The sequence below is a fragment of the Camelus bactrianus genome, chromosome 18, assembly GCF_048773025.1.
Source record: "Camelus bactrianus isolate YW-2024 breed Bactrian camel chromosome 18, ASM4877302v1, whole genome shotgun sequence".
Taxonomy (NCBI): domain Eukaryota; kingdom Metazoa; phylum Chordata; class Mammalia; order Artiodactyla; family Camelidae; genus Camelus; species Camelus bactrianus.
Genome location: NC_133556.1, coordinates 25,281,047 through 25,300,709, shown reverse-complemented (window position 1 = coordinate 25,300,709; position 19,663 = coordinate 25,281,047). Strand labels below are relative to the sequence as shown.

Below are 19,663 nucleotides of genomic sequence, written 5' to 3'. Positions count from 1 at the left end.
TGCTCTGCACCCTGGTCCTTGCACTTAGGAGAATCCGTGGCAGTGCAGAGGGTGCTGCCCTGTCGTGTGGCGGCTCCATCCTTTTCCATCGTGTGGACGGACCCTGGCCTAGGTAGGCACCCACTGCTGATGAACACGGAGTTGCTTCCAGTTTCTTACTATTAGGGTGCTGTCATAAATGTTACAGACTTTTAAAAATAAGTTACCTTTTACTAGGTACTCGGCAAATTCTTGTAGGACGGGACACGTGGGTGAGACTCATGTCAGTAGGAGCGTGGGCACCCAGGGCTGCCCAGCCCTGTTAGCAGGGCACACGCCCCCTGCTTCACAGGCTGTTTGAGGCAGAATGAGTTACTTCCCACCTGTTGGAACACGTTTGAGTAGTATTCCTTCCTAAGATCCATTACCTGTCTCAGGAGATTCAGCGCAAACTCCAGATTCTGCAGCCTCTGTCTGCTGATGGCATTAACTTCAGTGAACTTGGCGGCAAGTGCCGCTTCCTGCAGGAGAGCAGCCAGGAGTCAGCAGGCTGTGCGGGAAGTCAGCTGGATGGTGTTTGGAAAGTCTGGCATTTGAGGACAGAGGGTATGGTTCTTGCCCCTTCCTACCTGGAGTTCTACTGCGGCCTCACCTACTAGATCAAAAACTGGATTTAGAGTCAGAAGTTTGAATCCCCAGTGACCTTGAGCAGGTCTCTGTCTGAGCCTTAATGCGCTCATGTACAGAAGGAACTGGTAACGTCGGCCCTCCGTGCGTCCCTGCGTGCTTCACAGGGGAAAGGGGAGCCTCCCGTCTGGGGCTCTGGCACAGATAACCCCAGCATGCTCTTTCGAGGCACATCCGTGTCACTGCCCCAGAATAAGTTCATTAGCCTCTCTTATCGGACCTCTTCGCATCCAGTAGGGCTCTTGGCCCCGTTTCCCTATTGTGTATTGCCTCTGAGGCCTGCATGCTGAGCTCTGGAGCGGGGCGCTCCAAGAAGGCCTGGTGCGTGGAGCTCACCTCTTCCCTCACTTTGGTGGCAGGGGATTGGAGCCTGGCCCTCTTGCTCACGTGGCTGCTCCTTCCATTCTCTAAGTCGATAAGGGACCTTAGTTTCTCTGCTTCTAACTCGTAGTCCTGGGTGAGAGAGACATGACAGAGGGCACACAAGAGCTGTTGAGACCAAAATGTTTTTACACCCTTTCCAGCTGACTGCAAAGGTCTCCCACTCAGCGGCACCCTGTTCTGACTGCCAGGAAGTTTTGAGAACCATCGCTACATCAACACGACAGAGCTACGTCCCCAAACAACATGTGAGACAAGAAAAAGTAGGTGCAGTCTCCCTCCATCCCCAAAAAGTGCTCCCTCCAGGCCTTCCCTGGCCTAGAGAATGTGACATTCTGCTTTCTTCTATTAATTCTGTACGGTAAGCCTTTTCTCACGTTGCCCCCTCCTAGCCCTCCTGTGCATCAGTTTGGGGACTTTACCATCCATCAAGTGCTTGGATGATAATTTAGCTAGCTGTTCCTCTGCTGTCGGAATTTAAGTTCGTTCTAGTTTGTCTGTTTTGCTAGTGTAAATAATGCTGTTTTACTATGCCTTTGTTTATCCCACACTCTTCTTCTTTTGTCTTTTTTCCTTTAGGATAAATGCCCCCAGTTACTGCTTCATTCAAACAGTAGAAAGCCCTTTCATGGTACTCGATGCCTAGTGCCTTCACTTTCCCAGTTTGGGGGCCGCCAGCCGCGCCTGAGGGGGCTGGGCTGGGGGAGGAGGCCCTGCCGTGCAGCTCTCACCTTGACGGCCTGCTGGTACTGCTGCGAGTGGGCATGGACTTGCTGGACTTCCTGTTCCCTTCTTGCTATTTCATCTAGCAGGTTCTGTAAGACAACACAGACGTTAAAAATAAAAAACTTAACCCCCCCAAAAAAACCTTGATAGAGTAGCTGGATTCCTTGAAGTCTGAAATTACTCTTCTGTAGCACAAGGTATAATGAATGGCTTCCTTGCTGACACTTTTGTAGCATTTGTCTGTTACGAAAGGCAATTCTAAGGCCCTGAGAAGAAGGGCCAAGAAGGATAATTATCTCTGCCAGGAAACTAATGTTTATTGAGTGCTTTGAAATGTCACGCACCATTCCAGTATCTTAGATTATCCCACTTAATCCTGTGAGGTAAGCACCACCTTAGCTCCAGTTTATAAATGAGGAAAGCGAGGCTCAGAGACTGGCCCCTGGGCACACGGGCGGTAGGGGTGGCAGCGGGATCTGAGCCTAGGCTATTGGGTTTCCTGTTCCTCGTCTTTCCCCCCAGGGCCCTGCTGCCTTGTGGGGAGCCAAGACGTGGGGCTTTGGAAATGGAGTTTTTCCCCATGAGGGCTCCTCTTGTGTTTCTGTAGCTTTTGCTGATTTAGCCAGTGTGGAATGTCCACTCTGTGCTGGACACAGAGGCGGGAGAGGTGAGGGAGACACTGTCCTTGCTCTCAGAGACTCAGGTGCTGGGAGCCTGCCAGCGAGGACGCAGCCCTGCCAGACCGCTGCCCGGCCCCAGCCACCACCCACAAACGTGGAAGCAGCCGTCTTACCTTCTGGTTGTTGAGCTTGGTCTCCATCTGGCCGAGGCTGTCTGTCTCCTGGGGCTCGTAGCTGGGGATGCGGGACAGGAACTGGAGCAGGCGGTCGCGGCTGCTGCGGAAGTCACCGTGGGCAGCCTGGGCACTCTGCAGGCTCCGGGCCCTGCGGGGACAAAGCCGGTCAGGCCTCGGCATGGGGGAGTGGACGCCTCGCTGAAAGCTGCTCGCCATCCTTTTTTGAAGAAATCACCTGTGCTCATTTTTTAACAGCGGGGAGGGATGGGTCAGGAAACCAAATGTAATTTAACTAGAAATAGCCTAACCAGTCACTGGAAACGGAGTAGTTAGGTAAATGATGGACTGTGGAGTTGGAACACTGCACGGCCGCTGTAAGGGCAGGGAGGGCCACATGTGCTGACTCGCGGGGCTGCCCACTGTGTGTTCTAGAACCTAAATAACCCACAGGGCCAAGGAGACATCACAAGGGAGGCGAGGAAATCTGAACTCACCAAAAATAAAACCATCACATTTGTATCTTAGTGAAGCAGTGCTTAGTGGGAAATAACCTAAGTGCTTAGGCTAGCAAAAAGGAAGCTCTCAAACCAACAATCTAGGATTCTACCTTTAGGAAGAAGAAGACGAGCAAAGAGAAACTAAAACTAAGCAAGAGTAGGGAATGACACTGAGCAGATGTCACCAGAACAGCAAACAGGGAGACAGGAGGGAGGTCACTGACACCAGAGCTGGTTCTTTGAAACAGTCAATAAATCGATAAACCTCAGACAGAATGATCAGGGGAGAAAAGAATAAACAAATACAACAAAAGAAGACATAACGTCAGGAATGAGGGAGAGGACCTCCCCTCAGCTTCTGCGGACGTTAAAGCGTAAGAGAACATTACGAACAATTTTATGCCAATTAAACTCAACTATTTGATGAGGACGATGTGCCCTTGAAAGACACAGATTTCTGAAGTTGACTCAAGAATGAGATGACTCAAATAGTCCAATATCTCTTACAGAGGTTGAATTGGTAGTTACAAACCTCCTCACAAAAAACAAACAAACAAACAAACTGCAGTCCCAGAAGGTGAATTCTACAAAGATTTAAGGAAGCAATATCAAGTCTACGGAAACCCTCCCAGGAAACAGAAGGGTAGGAGGGAACAGTTAGTGTCTCATGAGGCCGGCAAAATAAACGACAGGGAAAATACAGCAAAACGTGGCATGTTGTCATTCGCTTATACAGAACCTTTTTGGAGAGAGACACAGGGACTGGGAACAGTGCCTGTCTTGGTTGGGGGGCTGGTCACTATCACCTGAGTTTCATACTTTGTACATGTATTGCTTTTTTCGAAAAGGGGAAATTATTTAGAAAACACAGCCTTTGGTAGTGTTTGCACAGGTCCCACTCTGGTGCTTTAAGGCAGACCAGCTGAGCCAAGGCCACCGCCCCCACCGCGGCGCCCTCACCTGAGCTCAACCTGCTGGCAGAGGTTGTTAAAGCGCTGGCCCAGCTTGTGCACCTCGGCCTCCTGGCGCTCCAGGTCCGGGCAGTGCTCCTGGAAGCGGCTGGCCAGCGAGCTGGAGCACTGCTTGGCCGCCTGCAGGTTCTGCTCCACCTCCCCGAGGAGGGCCTTCTGGGTCTGCAGCTCGGAGGCCATGGCCTGCCGGGGCAGAGAGGCAGACGGCGGGTGCTGTGGCCAGAGCTCCAGGGACCAGGACGCGTGACCACCCCCTCCCCCGGATGCGTGGCCCCTCAGGGCGCTTGGGGCTGCCAGCTCTGAGAGGGTGGGAAGACTGAGCAGGCACAGGGGCTTTGCCCCTGAGTTTCTCCTCGAACCTACGGTCATCTCTGCAATTTCCATTTCATTGTGATAAACAATACCCCAGAAAAACTAACTTTTTTTTCTTTTAATTGAAGTACCATCAGTGACAATGTGTCCATTTCTGCTGTACAGCAGTGTCCCAGTCATGCAGGTACATACATATATTCGTTTTCATATTTTTTTCTTTGAAGGTTATTACAAGATATTGAATATAGTTCCCTGTGCTATACAGCAGAAACTCTTTTTAAAAATCTATTTTTATATATAGTGGCTAACATTTGTAAATCTCAAACTCCCAAATTTATCCCTTCCCTGGTGACCATACGATTGTTTACTACATCTGCAAGTCTGTTTCTGTTTTGTTCATCATTCTAAGTGAAGGAAGCCAGAAAGAGAAAGAAAAATACCCTATCATATCACTCATATGTGGAATCTAACTTCTAAAACCCTGCGGCGGGCAGCATGTGCCTGTGACACCTGGCCCGGGCCCAGAGTGGCCTCGGCGAAGGCTCTGTTTTCGGAGCCCACTTCCTGGGCTCTGAGGTGAGGCTCTCAGCACGTGGCGGGGTTTTGTGAGATGGGGCGTGAATAAGGGGCCTCCCTCAGGCTCACAGACTCCGGTGCCTGGAGCGGGCCCAGTGGCAGCTGTGAAGACAGCACCTGCTGGGCTGGGGCAGAGGCTCCTCCACCCGGCTGACCTGCCCCGTGGGCGTGCGGGCCCCGGTGGCCAGATCTGCTCACCCAGAGATACTGGGAGTCTGGAGGGATTATGTGGATATTTGACTTGAAGAAACTAGCACCTGATTTTCACAGGCCACCCAAACCCCGGCACAGCTGGGACTCCAAACCTGGAGGGACTTGCTGCCCTGGGCCTCGGGCCTCTCAACTGTCCAGAGGTGGGGGTTAGGGGTGTCCGGGGCCCATGCCCAGCTCAGAGAAAGCTCCCAAGGCCCAGGATCCCCAGACCTACCGCCAGCTCCTGCCTTTTGCTGTCCAGGGCACGGCCACTCTCGGGCACCGTGTCGTCCTGGGCCAGCTGGTTCTCGTACATGGCCAGCACCTCCCGGCCCTGCTGCAGGCTCTTCTCCAGACGGTTGGCAATGTCGACCCTGAGGACACAGGTCAGCAGTTGGGGGGGGACCTGGCCCTGGACCCACCAGGCCTCCCTGCTGCCCGCTGCACCCACTTTTCCTGGGCCGCGTCCAGCAGCTGCACCAGGTGCTCGTATCTGCGGTGTGTGTCCTCCACCCGCGTCCTCAGCAGGGCCGCGCTGCCGCCGTCCGGGAGGGCCCGCACGAACGCCTCGCCCTCGGCTGTGCTGCGTGCCTTCTCGGGCTCGATCCGCAGCAGCTCGTTGGTGATGTTCTGTGGGGATCAGAGCCCCTCGCATTGAACACAGCCGTCAGCCTGCCTCCCCCCAGGGACCTCCTCCCCAGGGAGCCTAACTAGGGCTCAGGGGAGCCAGCCAGGAGCCTGCATTTGTAATGAGCATCCCAGGGAATTCTGATGTAGGGGGTGGTGACTTATGAGCCATGAAAACTAATAGGGAATCATCAAGCATTTACTGCTCCCACTACTTTACATGGATGATTTTTTCATCTCTGGGGGTGACCTTATGAAGTAGGTAGGACTCCAAGCAGCTTAGGAGGGGACATGGGGCCCAGTCACGCCCCCACCCCTGTACCAGGTGTCCTCTGGGCCCTGACTTGGCCCCTAATGGCCCTGATGTGGCCCCATCAAGGCCATGGCACTTCCTCCAAGCCCCGTTCCTCTTCTGTAAACCAGGAACGGTCGTGCTCACCACAGAGGATATGGAGGACTCAGGAAACTTGAAACAGGTGAGCAGTAGATGGCATCATGTGCCTCAACTCACCCCATCCTGACGCCCCGCGAGTGGGGACCAGCCTATTTCACTGAAGAAACTGAGGACTGGGCTTAAACAGTGTGTCTACGGTCAAGTGGCCAGTGAGACGGCTCTGCAGCTCCAGAGCCTGTGAGCCGCCCTGCACCGTGGCCTCTTGGATTGGTGCTGAGGTCCTCGGGCGCACTCACTGCTGTTGTCAGCACTGCCACGAGCCCACGGCGACAAGCTGGGCAGAGGCGGCCTCAGCTCCACCAGCCCTTTCCCCTGGGGATGTGTCTGTGGGGGGTGCCAGGCCTCAGGCACCTCCTTAATCCTCGGCCTAAAACAGCCCCCTTACCCTATGACTTGGCCTACCTGATACATGCGGTAGGTGGTCCCTGTCAAGCAGGGGCCCCTGAGAGCCAGTGGGCCAGCCCGTGCCCCCAGCCCGGCAGTACCTTGAGGTGCTTGGCCCGCTCGGCACTGTCCTGCACGGCCCGGCCCTGCTCCAGCGGTGGCCGCAGGAGCCCCGTGATGGCCTTCTCCTGCCGGTCCAGGTCGCTGGCCACCTTGTCCAAAGCAGCCAGCAGCTGCCGCCCCTGGAGGTCGGAGGCATCTGCCAGAGGGAAATCACAATCAGGTGGCAGTGGTGGGGCGTGAGGCCAGGGAAGGGGCCACTGAGGCCAGCTCGGCCTCCCCAACCCCTGCCATCCCATCTGCAGCACAGACCCTGGGCCTGGCCCCTCCCCAAAGCCTTGGGCAGTGGCCCGGGCACCCACCTCCAAGGCTCTCTGCCTTCAGCACCTCATGCCGCTGCTGGAGTGCGCTTCTGCTCCCGGCCGCCTTCTGCCGCAGGCTCTGGTACTGGCTGCCCAGGCTGTGACAGCAAAAACGGGCTGGGGACCCGGGGCAGCCCATGCCCCCACCACCCACGGCTGCAGGGCCCAGGGTGGCTGGACAGACAGCCCCAGGGAGTCAGGCGGCTCATCAAAATGTGTCGGAAAGTGAAAATGACACATGGGAAGGGTTTACTCAAACCCTGGTCTGTCCTTGCTCCTGGGTTCAGTGGACCCTCCCTTCCCTCCTTCCTTTCTGTGTGTCTCTCTCTCCACTTCATAGCAAATCTTACTATCTAAAATTATCTTGTTTACTCCTTTGTTTTCTCCACCAAGATGTTACCTCTGAGGGAGTACAGAGAAGATGCTCAACACATATTTGCTGAATAAATAAATGAAGGAATTCCTTGAATCACTCATTCAGAAAGAGTTCTTGGATACTTGCTTTGCACCAGGTACTGAACAAGGCCCTGGAAATAGTAAATCCTAAAGAGCGTCTGCCCAGTGAGACTGACACAGACACAAAGCACCCTAATGAGAGCAGCACAAGAGGTGGGAGAAGGTGCTTGAGAGCCAAGAGGCAGCACCCCTTTCCCTGGAGCCAGCAGCCCTTTCCCTGGAGCCAGCGTGGGGGATGAGGGTGCAGTCAGGGAAGGCTTCAAAGGAGAGGTGACACCTGGGCTGGGTCTTCAAGCCAAGAGGCCTGAGCCTGTAAGGCAGTGGGTAGGTGTCCGGGTAGAGGGAGCAGCATGTGCAAAGGCCCAGAGGCACTGGCAGAGGAACTACTCTCTGAACTGTGCTTACACACCACACATCAGCCTGGCCAATGGGATCTGCAGCTGTGGGGTGTTAGTGGCACCCTGAGGCTGAGATGGGGGGTCAAGGTAGTGGGGCCAGCCAACACTGTACCTGTCGGCCAGAGCCAGGGCCTCGGGGTCAGTGGGGGGGATCATGAAGCAGACGGCTGGGGCAGTCAGCTTGTTCCCTGCGCTGTCCGTGAGCTCCCAGCTGTCCCCGTTGTTCCTCTGCAGGGTGTAGCTGTAGCCCCGAGAGATCAGGCCCTGGCAAGAGGACAGGCCAGTCAGAACGCACAGAGAAACCTGCCCCGGTCAGTGGCCAGGGGCCCAGTACAGTCTCATCCCTGCCTCTCACTCTGAGACCTGGGGAGTCTTAGCCTGTCTCCTAGACCCTTCCCAAGATGGGGCAACACCAAGGGAACATGTGTTGGGGCTGCCGGCCCAGCACCTGCCTGGATTTCCCTTTGGGTGCACCCCCACACCCTGCAGTCCCGTGTGCTCTTATCCCTTCCTTCCCTGACTTCTTGGGATGGACATGTGACTCAGAGTGGGCCAGTGAGAACCTCCACTGGGAGTTCTGCTGGAATGACTGGGGCTGCTAAACTGGCAGAACAGGCCAGGGTCGCAGTTGGGGTGGTGCGGGGGGTTGGCAGAGAGTGACCCCAATGACAGAGATGAACACAGGTTCCTGAAAACATTCAAGTCCCTACATATAGCCATGCCACCCCTAAAGCCTTTCAGTGACATGAGAAGAGGCAGACCTGGGCTCAGCCTGCCTGGGGCACCTGGGGCGTCTGGGCAGTGGCTCACCTGGTCACCCTCAAAGTCACAGAGGGCCTCCACGGGGATGGGTTGCAGTGGCGTCTCCCGGCGGTACTTGAGGGGCACCACCTGCTGCCCTCGCTTCTGCAGGCCCCGCACCACATGCTCATACTTGTCCAGAGCCTTCTCTTGGTCCTGAATGCGGAGAAGAGCGCCTAGGTGAGACCTTCCTGGGGCAGGAGGCAGTGCCCGGTCGGCAGGTAGGGAGCTGGGCAGGGCCCTGCCTGGGCACCACTCACATCCAGCTCCCGCAGCAGCAATTCAATCTGGTATCGGTCTTTGAAGTCAGGGCTGTACTTCTGGTTCAGGTCCGAGTCCACCTTGCGCAGCAGCTCCTGGGCGTCCTTCACGTCTTTGTGGAACTAGGGGAGACCAGGTGGCCTTATTACGGACAGGAAACCACTAGGATGCCTGGCTATGGCTTTAAGCCAGCTCCCCAGTGGGGCTGAGACACCCAAACAGGAGTTAGTTCCATTAGTGTCATCTGAGTTCAGGTGCCCCCACACGACATACTCGTAAGACTAATGTGCGGACCTCTTGTTAAAAACATACATTCTGGTGGAAACAACACGGTATCCATCAACAGGGGAAGGGATAAACAGTATGGTCCATGTGCATGATGGAATATTATTCAGCCAAGAAAAGGAATGAAGTTTTGGTTCATGCTACAAAACGATGAACCTCAAAAACATCAGGTTCAGTGAAAGAGCCAGACACAAAAGGCCACGTACCATGTGACTGCACATCTATGAAATATCTAGAAGAGGCAAATCCGAAGAAACAGAAAGCAGAAGGGAGGGTAGAGCTCCTGGGTTCAAATCCCCAGTATGTTAGAGGTTACCAGGGGTTGGAATGAGGAGCCATTGTTTAGTGGATACAGTGTTTCTATTTGGGGTGATGAAAAAGTTTTGGAAAGACAGTGGTGATGGTTGCACAACACTGTGAATGTAATGAATGCCACTGGATTGAACACTTAAAAATGGATAAAATGGTAAATTATATATATATTTTACCAAAATTAAAACCCCACACACCTATTCCTGGGCCTGTGCTATCCTGGTGAGTCAGACTCTCTAGCTCCAGCCCCTAGGGAAGGCGGACAAGGGCTCGGCAAGCTTGGGGTGCCCATGCACACTACTTGAAACATAGACACTGCAAGGCCTGGGGATGCAGCCCTGCAAGGCTCCTGGAGGAAGTGGCACCAAGGCCACAAATGAGCCAAATAGACACTGAGTGCTCCCACAAGTGGTGCTCTGGACTAACAGTTACCTGGTGGTAGTCTTCCATATACTTCAGGTGGCTCTCCTCACAGATAAGCAGGTTCAGATACTCCTTCCAGTCTGCGTGCACTGCCTCCATGTGAGCCTGACAGGAGAAAGGGGGCAGATTGCTGCTGGCCAGGTACCTGAGACACCAGGGGAGAGATGGCAGGATTCCAGACCAAAAAAGGGTAGAGGAGAGGGGCAGCTGGCTTCTGCCTGGGTGTGGCCACCACAGAGACAGTCAGCTCCTGCCCACGAGTGGGAGGAGGAGAGAGGAGAACGTGCTGAGGAGCCAAGAAGTGCTGCTGTGTACGGGTGCTCAGGTTGTGCACTGCACAAGGGATAAGTAGGGGCTGTGTCTGCCCAAAGTGGTGCTTTAAAAAAATTCTCACAAAGGCACTCCCCAAATTCATGGCCACCAGAACACAGACTTTATTTGGACATAGAGTCTTTGCCGATGTAGTTGGTTAAGGATCTCTAGATGAAATCATCCTGGATTTAGGGTGGACCCTAAATCCAATGTTTGATATTCTTCGAAGAAGAGATGACACCCAGGTGAGAAGATCACGTGAAAACACAGGCAGATATAGGAATGATGCAGCTCCAAACCAGGGAACGCCAAGGCTTGCCAGCAAGAAGCAAAGAAAGGACAAGGAAGGATTCTCCCCTGGAGCCTTCGGAGGAAGCAAGCCTGCCAACACCTTGGTTTCCAACTTCTGGCCTCCAAAACCAAGAGAGAATAACTTCTTGTTGTTTAAAGCCACCATGTTTGTGGTCACTTGTTACAGCAACAATAGCAAACTAATATGGGCACCGCATGGGCTTCAGAAGTCTAGGGGCCGAGGGCAGGACATGGCAAAAGATCAAGGTAATGAGAGGAGGCACAGCAAGAGGAGACGGCAAGATGGAAAGACGGACAAACAGACACAGAATGAAGGACCCCCCACCTTGGTGGGGGGCTGCCCAGGTGCAAGCGGCCCACAGCAGAGGCTACCCTGAGGCCAGCCTGAAGGAGGCAGCCCCTCCCAGGCTCACACACCTCAATGGAGTTCCTCCCGGGATGCTCGGCTGCAAGCAGCTGGTCACCCTCGCTGTGCAGCTTGTTGATTCTCTCTTCTTTGGCCTCCAGGTTCCGGTTGATGAAATTCTGCAGGGTTGGGGTGGTGGAGAGGCTCAGAGCCCAGCCTGGCAGCCTCAGGCTTCCCACCGGCACCCCCGCCTGGGCCGGCAGAGCCCAGCGCCTACCTCGTACTGCCGCCGGCGGCTGGGGTAGTCGAGGTTGTGGTCGCTCCAGTCGTACTGCATGCGGCCCCGGGCCTGCTGGTCCAGCCAGTACAGCTCGTTGGTGCAGCGCTGCATGTAGTCCTGCAGCGAGCTCAGGTGCTCCTGCCGCGCCTGGGACGCCGCCTGCGGATGGGGCGAGGACAGGGCTGCAGCCTCCTGCTCAGCTGGACTCCCCTGGATAAGTCGGCTGACTGCCCGGAACCCCTCCATTCACTCAGCAAACATTTACTGAGCACCTACTAAGTGCTGGGCGTGGCTCCAGGCACTGCAAATACAGCAGTGAGCAGCACAGACAAAACCCTCACAGAACTGAAACATTTTTGTGGAGCCTCAGTTTACCCATCTGCAAAAGGGGGCTAATGACAGCACTAATCTCACAGGGCCCAAGCCTGGTGTTCCATAAATGCCAGCAGCTATGCCTCCACTTCTGTCTTTAACATGTCATTGCACAGCCGGCTGGGAGGACGGTAGCAAACTACTGCTTTACATCTGAGAAGAAGCCAGGCAGGGAGAGGTGGGAGGAGGGCTGTCTGTGTTTCACTCTGCAAATGAGAACAGCAGCTAACACATACATGGGCATCCACGTGCCAGGACTGTGCTGGGACTTCTCCAGTACTAACTCCTGCAGTCTTCAAAGCACTCCTATGAGCCAGGGATTCGAACTAACTCCATTTTGCAGATGAGGAGCTTGCGTGCAAGGTCTCCCCACCAAAGGAGTGGAGGCAGCCTGGCTGCAGAGCCTCCTCACAATCCTACCGTTGGCACCCGACTCTCATGGCTGAGGTGTCTGCAAGGCCCACAAGGAGGCATCTGTGCATCCTTTGTGCAGTTTTAAAAAGAAGATCTTCTTGGAAGGTTTTGAAAAGGGAAACAGAAAACTTTTGCCTGTTAAGCACATGCATCATACTCGACACACAGTAGGTGCTCAATAAAGAATTAGGAAGCAAACTATAGGATGAGCTGTGTCCTTTGGGTCTTTTGGGGTTTTCCATGAGCACAGGGCAATCGGGGACCCCTCTCAGGCAGGGGCTCGGGGTACCACCTCTTCCCACTTCACCTCCCTCCGTCCTGTTTGTTTGCTTATTTTTGTTTTCTGGGGGGAGGTAATTAGATTTATTTAGTTAGTTATTTTAATGGAGGTGCTGGGGATTGAACCCAGGGCTTCCTGCATACCTAGTAGGCACTCTACCACTGAGCTAGACCCTCCCTCCTCCCTCCGTGCTGTTTGAAATGTTTACAGCACATGCTTCCTGTCCCCACTGCCGGGCTCCCCATCCCCCCATCCCATTCCCAGGGGCGTCTCACCAGCAGCTTCTGGTACTTGGCCTGGAGTTCGCTGTTCTGCTCCTGAGGGTGGAGTGGGGGGCATGGGTTAGGGCAGGGGCCGCAGGTGGAAGGCCCTCCTCCCAGGGATCCCCTCCACCTGCCATGCACACACCTTGCCTCCATCCTTGGCCAGGTGGGGCCCAATGGCCTTGACCTCATTGTGGAAGATGTTGTGCTGCTCCACCTGGTGGTCCACCAGCGGCAGGTCCGTCCCAAAGCCCTGGCTGCTCAGCTTGTCCTGGCGTGGCGCGTGGAGAGACCACACGCGCACAGGGTGGGCCGGGGGCTCAGGACTCACAGCCCACTGGTACCCCGTCCCCCGTGAGCCTTGGCTTCCCACCTCACAGCACCGGCCGAGGAGTGAGCGGAGTGGCCCTGGAGGGACTCGAGGACAGGCTGTCACCTCTCCTGCCACATCTCATCTTGTTTTATCCCACAGCCACCTCAGAGGCTCTCACAGTTGCCGTTTCCATTTCACAGTTGGGGAAACAGAAACCAGCCAGGGGAGTCACTTGCTTAGGGTCACACTAGTAGCCAGGCTTCTCCATGGTGGAGACAGGCTAGCGAAGGCACAGGAAGGGCAGCAGCCAGCCAGAAATCTGGCCGCTCCCTCCAGCCTGCTAGGACCTCAATGATCCCGGGAGGCTCCCAGTTGCCACCACTTCTGCTGTGTGACCCTGGGCTAGCTGCCGCACCTTTCTGAGTCTTGCTCATCTTATCGACACAAACATTGGTAAACACTGGGAACACGACTCCCTCCCCAGCAGGACTGTGGCACCTGTTAAATGGTGAGGGTCTCCCGGCCCACATGCAGCCCCCTCCCAGATGAACCTGGGCTGTACCAGCTTTTCCTCCACCAGCGCCTCCCAGTTGACCTGTGGGTCCACCTCCTTCACTGCCAGGTTGTAGATCTGCTTGTGTTTCACACGGAGGTTGGTCACACGTTCCCTCAGCTGACGGATGCTGAGTGAGGAGAGCAGCCACCCTGGTTAGCGGGGCTGGTTGATGTGGGCACTGCCTACAACCCAAGGAGGGGCCTCCCACCCCAACCCCCGGCCTCAGCTTTCTGCTCGGTGGTCTGGAAGGACAGGTTCACAGTGGCCTTGGGTTCCAGGCAGTCACTCCCACCTTGCTCCTGTCCACTTTCCTTCATCCTGCCTTCCCTATCAATGTTTCCTGAGGGCCTACTCTGTGCCCAGAACCATAGAAGGTTCCAGAAGAAACAGGCATATCTGTTGCTCTCTGAGCCCACCGTCCAGAAGGACCATTGGGTGCTGTGGGCTGTGTCAGGGACAGCGGTTTCTGCACACCTGAGCTGAGGCGAGAGCCACAAGCTTGGGGAGCCAGGTGGGCAGCAGGCCAGGGGGCAGCATGTTCACAGGCCAGGAGGTTAGGCAGCGCGGCAGGCAGGGGCTGTGGCGGCCGCACTCTGACCAGAACAGTGGACACCAGGGCTCTGAGCCTCAGTTTCCTGGACTGCAGAATGGGTTGTCGTGAGGATGATGGGAAGTGTTTAGTAGGTGCTGGAATTCAGTCAGCCCTCTCCCTGACTCGGTTTCTGATTGCTGAGTGGCTGCAGCCCTGCTGCCCCGGCCCTGCGCAGCTCCCTCTGGACCTACTCTTCGGCGATCATGTCCCCCTGGGGGTGCTTCATGTGCTTGGCGATGGCCGCGTCCGCCTCCAGCACATACAGCAGCTTCTCCGAGTCTGACACCTTCTGCAGGGCCACATCCCGGTGCTCCGGCTGCTGGCCCTCCTGCAGCCGGGCCAGGTCCTGTGAGAGTCACAAAGGGGAGGGGGACAGTAAGCAGGGACTCAGCGGGCACTGCTGGGATGGGAGGGGCAGGAGGATAGGGGTCAGAGAGGGGCTCCCTTGGCCAGGCCCAGCCTCTCCTTAAGGGCCTCCTTATGGACAGAGAGACATGGCCCTGCCCCCTAGCCCAGTGGGGACCCCACAGAAAGGCAGGTTGACAGATAAACCTCATAAGGGTGACTGCAAGTTCATACAAGCTGGTGTTTACAAGGAGACACAGCAGAGGGGGAATGAGGGGGACTGGCTTTAGCACCAGGGCTCATCACCCTCTGAGGCCAAGAATAAAAGAAGAAAGGGAAGAGTGTTCTAGGCAGAGGGAATAGCCTGTGCAAAGGCCCTGTGGCATGAAAGGACAGCTGAGACTGAGGCCAGTGATTGAGGCTAGAAGTGTTGGGGGAGGAAGTGGGAGAGAAAGCAGAGCAGGGCCAGAGCAAAGAATGGCTGGAGGGCAGAGACAAGGCCCCACCTATCCTTAGAGGAGATTCCTCTAGGAGCTCTGCTGGCAAGAGAGTAGAGCTGGGACGACACTCAGTGGTTGTGACAGGGCCCTGGTGAAAGCTGAGGGTGGGCCAGGCTGGGGTGTCGCCAACAGAAATGGCGAGAATGAACAAAGTGGGGGGTGTCCGCAAGGTACCGTTGATAAGTCGCTGATGAGTCCAGGGTTTCTGCTTATTTAGGGAAGAGTGGTGAGTTGGCAGTGGAGACAGCCTATTAATTCACTTAGTCCACATTCAGGGAGTGCGGCCGGGCACTGTGCCGGGACCCCGGGCCCAGGGGGCACAAGTCAGAGACTGGACTGAGCACAGACCGGAGGTCACACGGGGGGCCTAGTGAGGCCAGTCCCCTGCCCTCGCTGGGTCTCAGAATCCCCATCTCTGCAATGGGAATAAGAGAAACCCCTGCTTTGAAGAGGCTTTCAGGTGACCTGAGGACTCTCCCTCGGCAGTGAGAAGAAGGGAGCACAGACTGGCTCCGTCAGGGATGAGCCTCGAAACCACGCAAGTGAGAGGAGCCGGACGGGAAGGCCATGCCATGTGGGATTCATTTATGGGAGCCAGTCCACAGACAGAAGGCGGATGGGTGGTTGCCAGGGGCTTGGCGGGGGTCGGGGGGGAATCTGCGGTAAATGGCCACAGGAGATCCTGCGAGGGAACGAAAATGTTCCGAAACCGACATGGACACGGCTGTGCCACTCGTGAAGGTAGTAAAAATGCTGCGCTGCGCACTTGAGGGGGTTTTTCCTGATCCGTAGAACATGCCTCAATAAAGCTGTTAAAACAGAGAAAGGAAGAAAGGAGGAAGAAGTAGCGAAAGAAAAAAAGTGAACGGAGGTATGCGGTGCCTGGTACCGTCTCTCAGGGGAAGAGAAGGCATCCAGTCCGACCTTCCTGGGCTCCCTCCGGGAGGGCTGGGCGGGGAGGGGGCCTAGCACCCTGAGGGGCTTGGAGGCGAGGCCCATGTGTCTGCAGGCCACCTGTGCTGGACCATTACCCCACTCCGGGTGAGTCTGGCCAGGGAAAAAAAGTACAACAAAATGTCATGGTTCTCGGCTTGGGTGGAATTTTATCGGCTCCATCAGCACTGGCTGATCTGAAGCTCTGCTGGGCAGTTATGGTGTCAAAGATTAATTGTGCAAAAGGAGGGAGTAAATTAATCATCTCCTGACCCATGCAGGTGCAGGTGCTGTGTGGGAGAGCGAGCGCTCTCCAGCCGAGACGAGAGAACAAGCAGCCGAGAGGGGCGTGTAGGTGTTCCGGAGTCCAGCCCAGACGGACCAACGGGGACGGTGGTCAGCACAGTGGTAGCTCTGGGGAATACGGATTGGAAATGTCCTCTGTCTTCACCCAAGTTGTGGTTCCATGGGTACCCACTGATGCAAAAACTCACAGGGGTGAACTCTTAAAATCTGGATGCTTTCCATAGACCTTGTATAGAGAAGCTTTGTACTTTTTTCTTGCAGGGGGAGGTAATAAGGTTTGTTTGTTTGCTTATTTAATGGAGATACTGGGGATTGAACCCAGGACCTACCTAAGTTCATGTTATGTGAATCTCACTTCAGTTTAAAAAAAATAGGAAAATTCAAGAGAACTTTTGGGTAATAAAATTAATAATGATGTTTTCTTCTGAAAAAAGGAAGGAAGGAAGGAAGAGAAAAGACAGAAAGATTAGCCCATGCAGGCTTCAAAGCGTGGTTTCTTTTGTCAAGTTTTGTTGATGTGAATTAGAAAAAAAAAACAGTTCAAAATTATCTCCCAAAGACATCTTTGTTACTTTGAGTCACTACTCTAAGCAAATAAAACGAGAGGGCTGAACCCTATTCACAGGCGTGCGCGTGCGTGCGCGCACACACACACACACACACACACACACACACACACGAGAAAAGGTCAGAAATGCACCGAATGTTCAGTGATGATAGTTCTGATGGTGGAATTAATACTCGATCTTAATTTGCTTCTTTATACTTGTTTTTTGGTCCCGAAATGTTTGTAAGGAACACATATTACTTTTATTAGGACACACCCCACCACAGTGAAAAGCTGTTTTCATTTAGGAAAGCACACGCCACCACTGAAGCCATGAGAGGGGACATAGAAAATCACCAGAGGAGCTGGCGGAGGGGGAGGGAAAGATGCCACTGAAGCTGGAAAGAAAGGTGGGAAGTGGGGGCAGGGGAGGGGGCCCTTGCAGGGAGCAGGGTCCCCTCTTGCCTTTCCCCTCCCCACACCCCCACTTCTGACCTCCCCCCCAGCTGTGCCATCCGCAACCCACCCCCATCCCTCCAGCCTCCGGGCTGTCTGTGGACTGGCCCTCGGGTGGGTGGACCTGGGTGGTCAGAGGAGGGGCAGCCATGGCTGGGACCCCGGGACATCACTGGGTTCAGCTGGATCTTGATCTCCCTTGTGACCTGTCCACCCTCAGCACCTGACTCCTCTGGACCTGCTTCTCTGTCACCCCAGGTAGGAATGCAGATGAAATACAGACCGCCCAGTCAAATTCAAATTTCAGGTAAACAACAGATAATACTGTAATATAAGTATAACCCAAATAGTACACGGGACATACTTAGACCAAAAAAAAAAAAGTATTTGTGTTCTGAAACTCAAATTTAACTGGATATCCTGTATTCTTATTTCCTAAATCTAGTACCCCTACCTCTGGGATGGCTTGAGGACCAGCTCTATCCCTGACATGGTCACCCTGGACCTCTCTAAACCTCAGTTTCTCCAGCTACAAAAAAGGTAAAAACTCAACTGCACTGGCTGGTGGAGGGTTTAAAGAGGAGGTGGTCATCTTAGCACCATGCAGGTGTGAGCTCAGCTCCATTGTCGTGCATGGAGCAGAGTCCCCAGGGAACCTACGGGCTCAGAGCGGTTGTCATCCCCATTTTACAGGAGGGGAAACTGAGGCACAGAGAGAGGAAAGTGTTGTGCCCAGCCCACATCCAAGCAGTGGCAGTGGTATGAGGAGTTAGGATGCTGGAATTTGACACAACATTATAAAATGATTATAAATCAATAAAAAATGTTAAAAAAAAGAAGTAAGGATGCTGATAATATTGAGTCCTGTGCTGCATCTGCAAAATCTCATCCAATCTTTACGGCTGCCCAGGAGATAGGGACGATCACTCTTACCCTTTCAGAGGGAATCACCGGCACAGAAAGGTGTGGTGACTTGCTCAAGGTCACACAGTCGGTGGCAAAGCTGGGATCCTAACCAGGGCCTGGTTCCTGAGACTGGCTCTCCTCCAGATGGGCCCATAAACTGCAGGAGCTTAGTGCCCGGGGTGGAGGAGCTGGTGTTAACGGCAATCATGAGGCTCCTCTCTTCAGTGCGTCTCTACCTCTACCTCTGACATTTGGGGCCAGGTCATTCCGTGTGTGGGGCCATTCTGTGCACTGGAGGGTGTGTAGCAGCCTCCCTGGCCTCCACCATGGGATGCTCCTCTACTGCACTGTGATGGCTAAAAACGTCTCCAGATGTGACCACAGGTCCCCTGGGGCAGAATCACACCCAGGAGAGATCCAGAGGGGGTCCTGAGTGGGGCTGGCAGCACAGGGAGCACCGGGGTGGGAGGTGGGGGCACTCACGCTCTGCATCTTGGCCTCTGTGTCCACAATGTTCCTCTCCACCTGGTCGGCATTCTTCTGCAGCTGCTCGATCAGCTCTGACAACTCCTTGTTAGAGATGCTGCTGGCAGAAGAGGGGAGGTGAGCCGAGGGCCTGGAGGGCAGGGGGGGCCAGCCTCCCAGGCTGTCTGCAGCCCCAGCTCGGAGCAGGAGCTGCCCGGGGAGCCTCGGATGGAGCTTGGCTTCCCTCCAGGTGATGTAACTAAATTCCCAGAAACGATGCAGCACGTGGTAGGGAAATCAGCCCCTACTCTGGCCATCACCCTAATGCTTCTATTTTGCTATGTTGGCAGAGCTCACTTAATAAGATGTAACTCACATATCATAAAATTCACCCTTTTTTTCTTTTAGAATTTTTTTCTAATGGAGGCACTGGGGATTGAACCCAGGACCTTGCACATGCTAAGCACACGCTCTGTCACTGAGCTCTACACACTCCCCCAAACTCACTCTTTTAAAGTGTATAATTCAATGGTGTTTAGCATATTCACAAGGTTGTATAACCATCCTCACTATGTAACTCCAGAATATTTTCTTAACCTCAGGAAGAAACCTCGTATGTACCCTTTAGCACTCACTCCCCATTTCCCCTCCCAGCAGCCCCTATAACCAGGAATCTGCTTTCTGTCTCTATGGATTTGCCTGTTCTGGACGTTTCATGGAAACGGAATCATATAATACGAGGCCTTTTGTGTCTAACTTCTTTCACTTAACATAATGTTTTTGACGGTCATCCATGTTGTAGCGAGTCTCAGTGCTTCATTCCTCTTTACGGCTGTGTAATATTCCATGGTGTGGATATTCCACATTTTCTTTATCCAGTTATCCACTGACGGACAGCTGGGTTGTTTCCACCTTTGGGCCATTATGAATCAGGCTGCTATGAGCATTCAGGTACAAGGTTTTATGCAAACACCATTGTTATGAAATATCTGATACTTTTCTTTCAGTCTACTACTCTTTATATTTAATTAATTTACTAAAAAGGGGAACTTGCTCTCCCCTTTGCAAACAGAAATCCAGAAGCCCTTGCCATCAGTGGAGGTAATTGTCAATATAAATTCCATGGAAATAAAATGGCAGCATTAAGTTCTAGCTGGACACTCGGCCATCTGCACATGTTGAGCCAGAGCCCTGCCCTCTCCTGCTTAAAAGCAGAGCTTGGCAC

General features: G+C 54.2%; 1 protein-coding gene across 6 annotated transcripts in view; it reads right to left on the bottom strand.

Moving 5' to 3' along the window:
* The window catches only part of PPL (periplakin), an 88,098-nt gene that overhangs the window by 3,793 nt on the left and 64,642 nt on the right, over positions 1–19,663 (bottom strand). For 4 of the 6 annotated variants that reach the window (XM_074346345.1, XM_074346348.1, XM_074346347.1 and 1 more), the window contains 20 exons: positions 18,457–18,556; positions 14,172–14,326; positions 13,395–13,515; positions 12,665–12,790; positions 12,532–12,573; positions 11,188–11,349; positions 10,982–11,089; positions 9,950–10,045; positions 8,920–9,042; positions 8,669–8,815; positions 7,971–8,122; positions 7,005–7,102; positions 6,684–6,841; positions 5,569–5,747; positions 5,353–5,491; positions 4,027–4,220; positions 2,567–2,717; positions 1,779–1,862; positions 1,003–1,119; positions 408–500 (listed from right to left, as the gene is read on the bottom strand). In XM_074346345.1, coding sequence (XP_074202446.1) covers positions 408–500; positions 1,003–1,119; positions 1,779–1,862; positions 2,567–2,717; positions 4,027–4,220; positions 5,353–5,491; positions 5,569–5,747; positions 6,684–6,841; positions 7,005–7,102; positions 7,971–8,122; positions 8,669–8,815; positions 8,920–9,042; positions 9,950–10,045; positions 10,982–11,089; positions 11,188–11,349; positions 12,532–12,573; positions 12,665–12,790; positions 13,395–13,515; positions 14,172–14,326; positions 18,457–18,556 — 2,545 coding nt within the window. Of the gene's footprint in view, positions 1–407; positions 501–1,002; positions 1,120–1,778; positions 1,863–2,566; positions 2,718–4,026; positions 4,221–5,352; positions 5,492–5,568; positions 5,748–6,683; positions 6,842–7,004; positions 7,103–7,970; positions 8,123–8,668; positions 8,816–8,919; positions 9,043–9,949; positions 10,046–10,981; positions 11,090–11,187; positions 11,350–12,531; positions 12,574–12,664; positions 12,791–13,394; positions 13,516–14,171; positions 14,327–18,456; positions 18,560–19,663 lie in introns of all 6 variants that reach the window. The other 2 variants (XM_010949777.3, XM_074346346.1) reach the window with 2 other exon arrangements.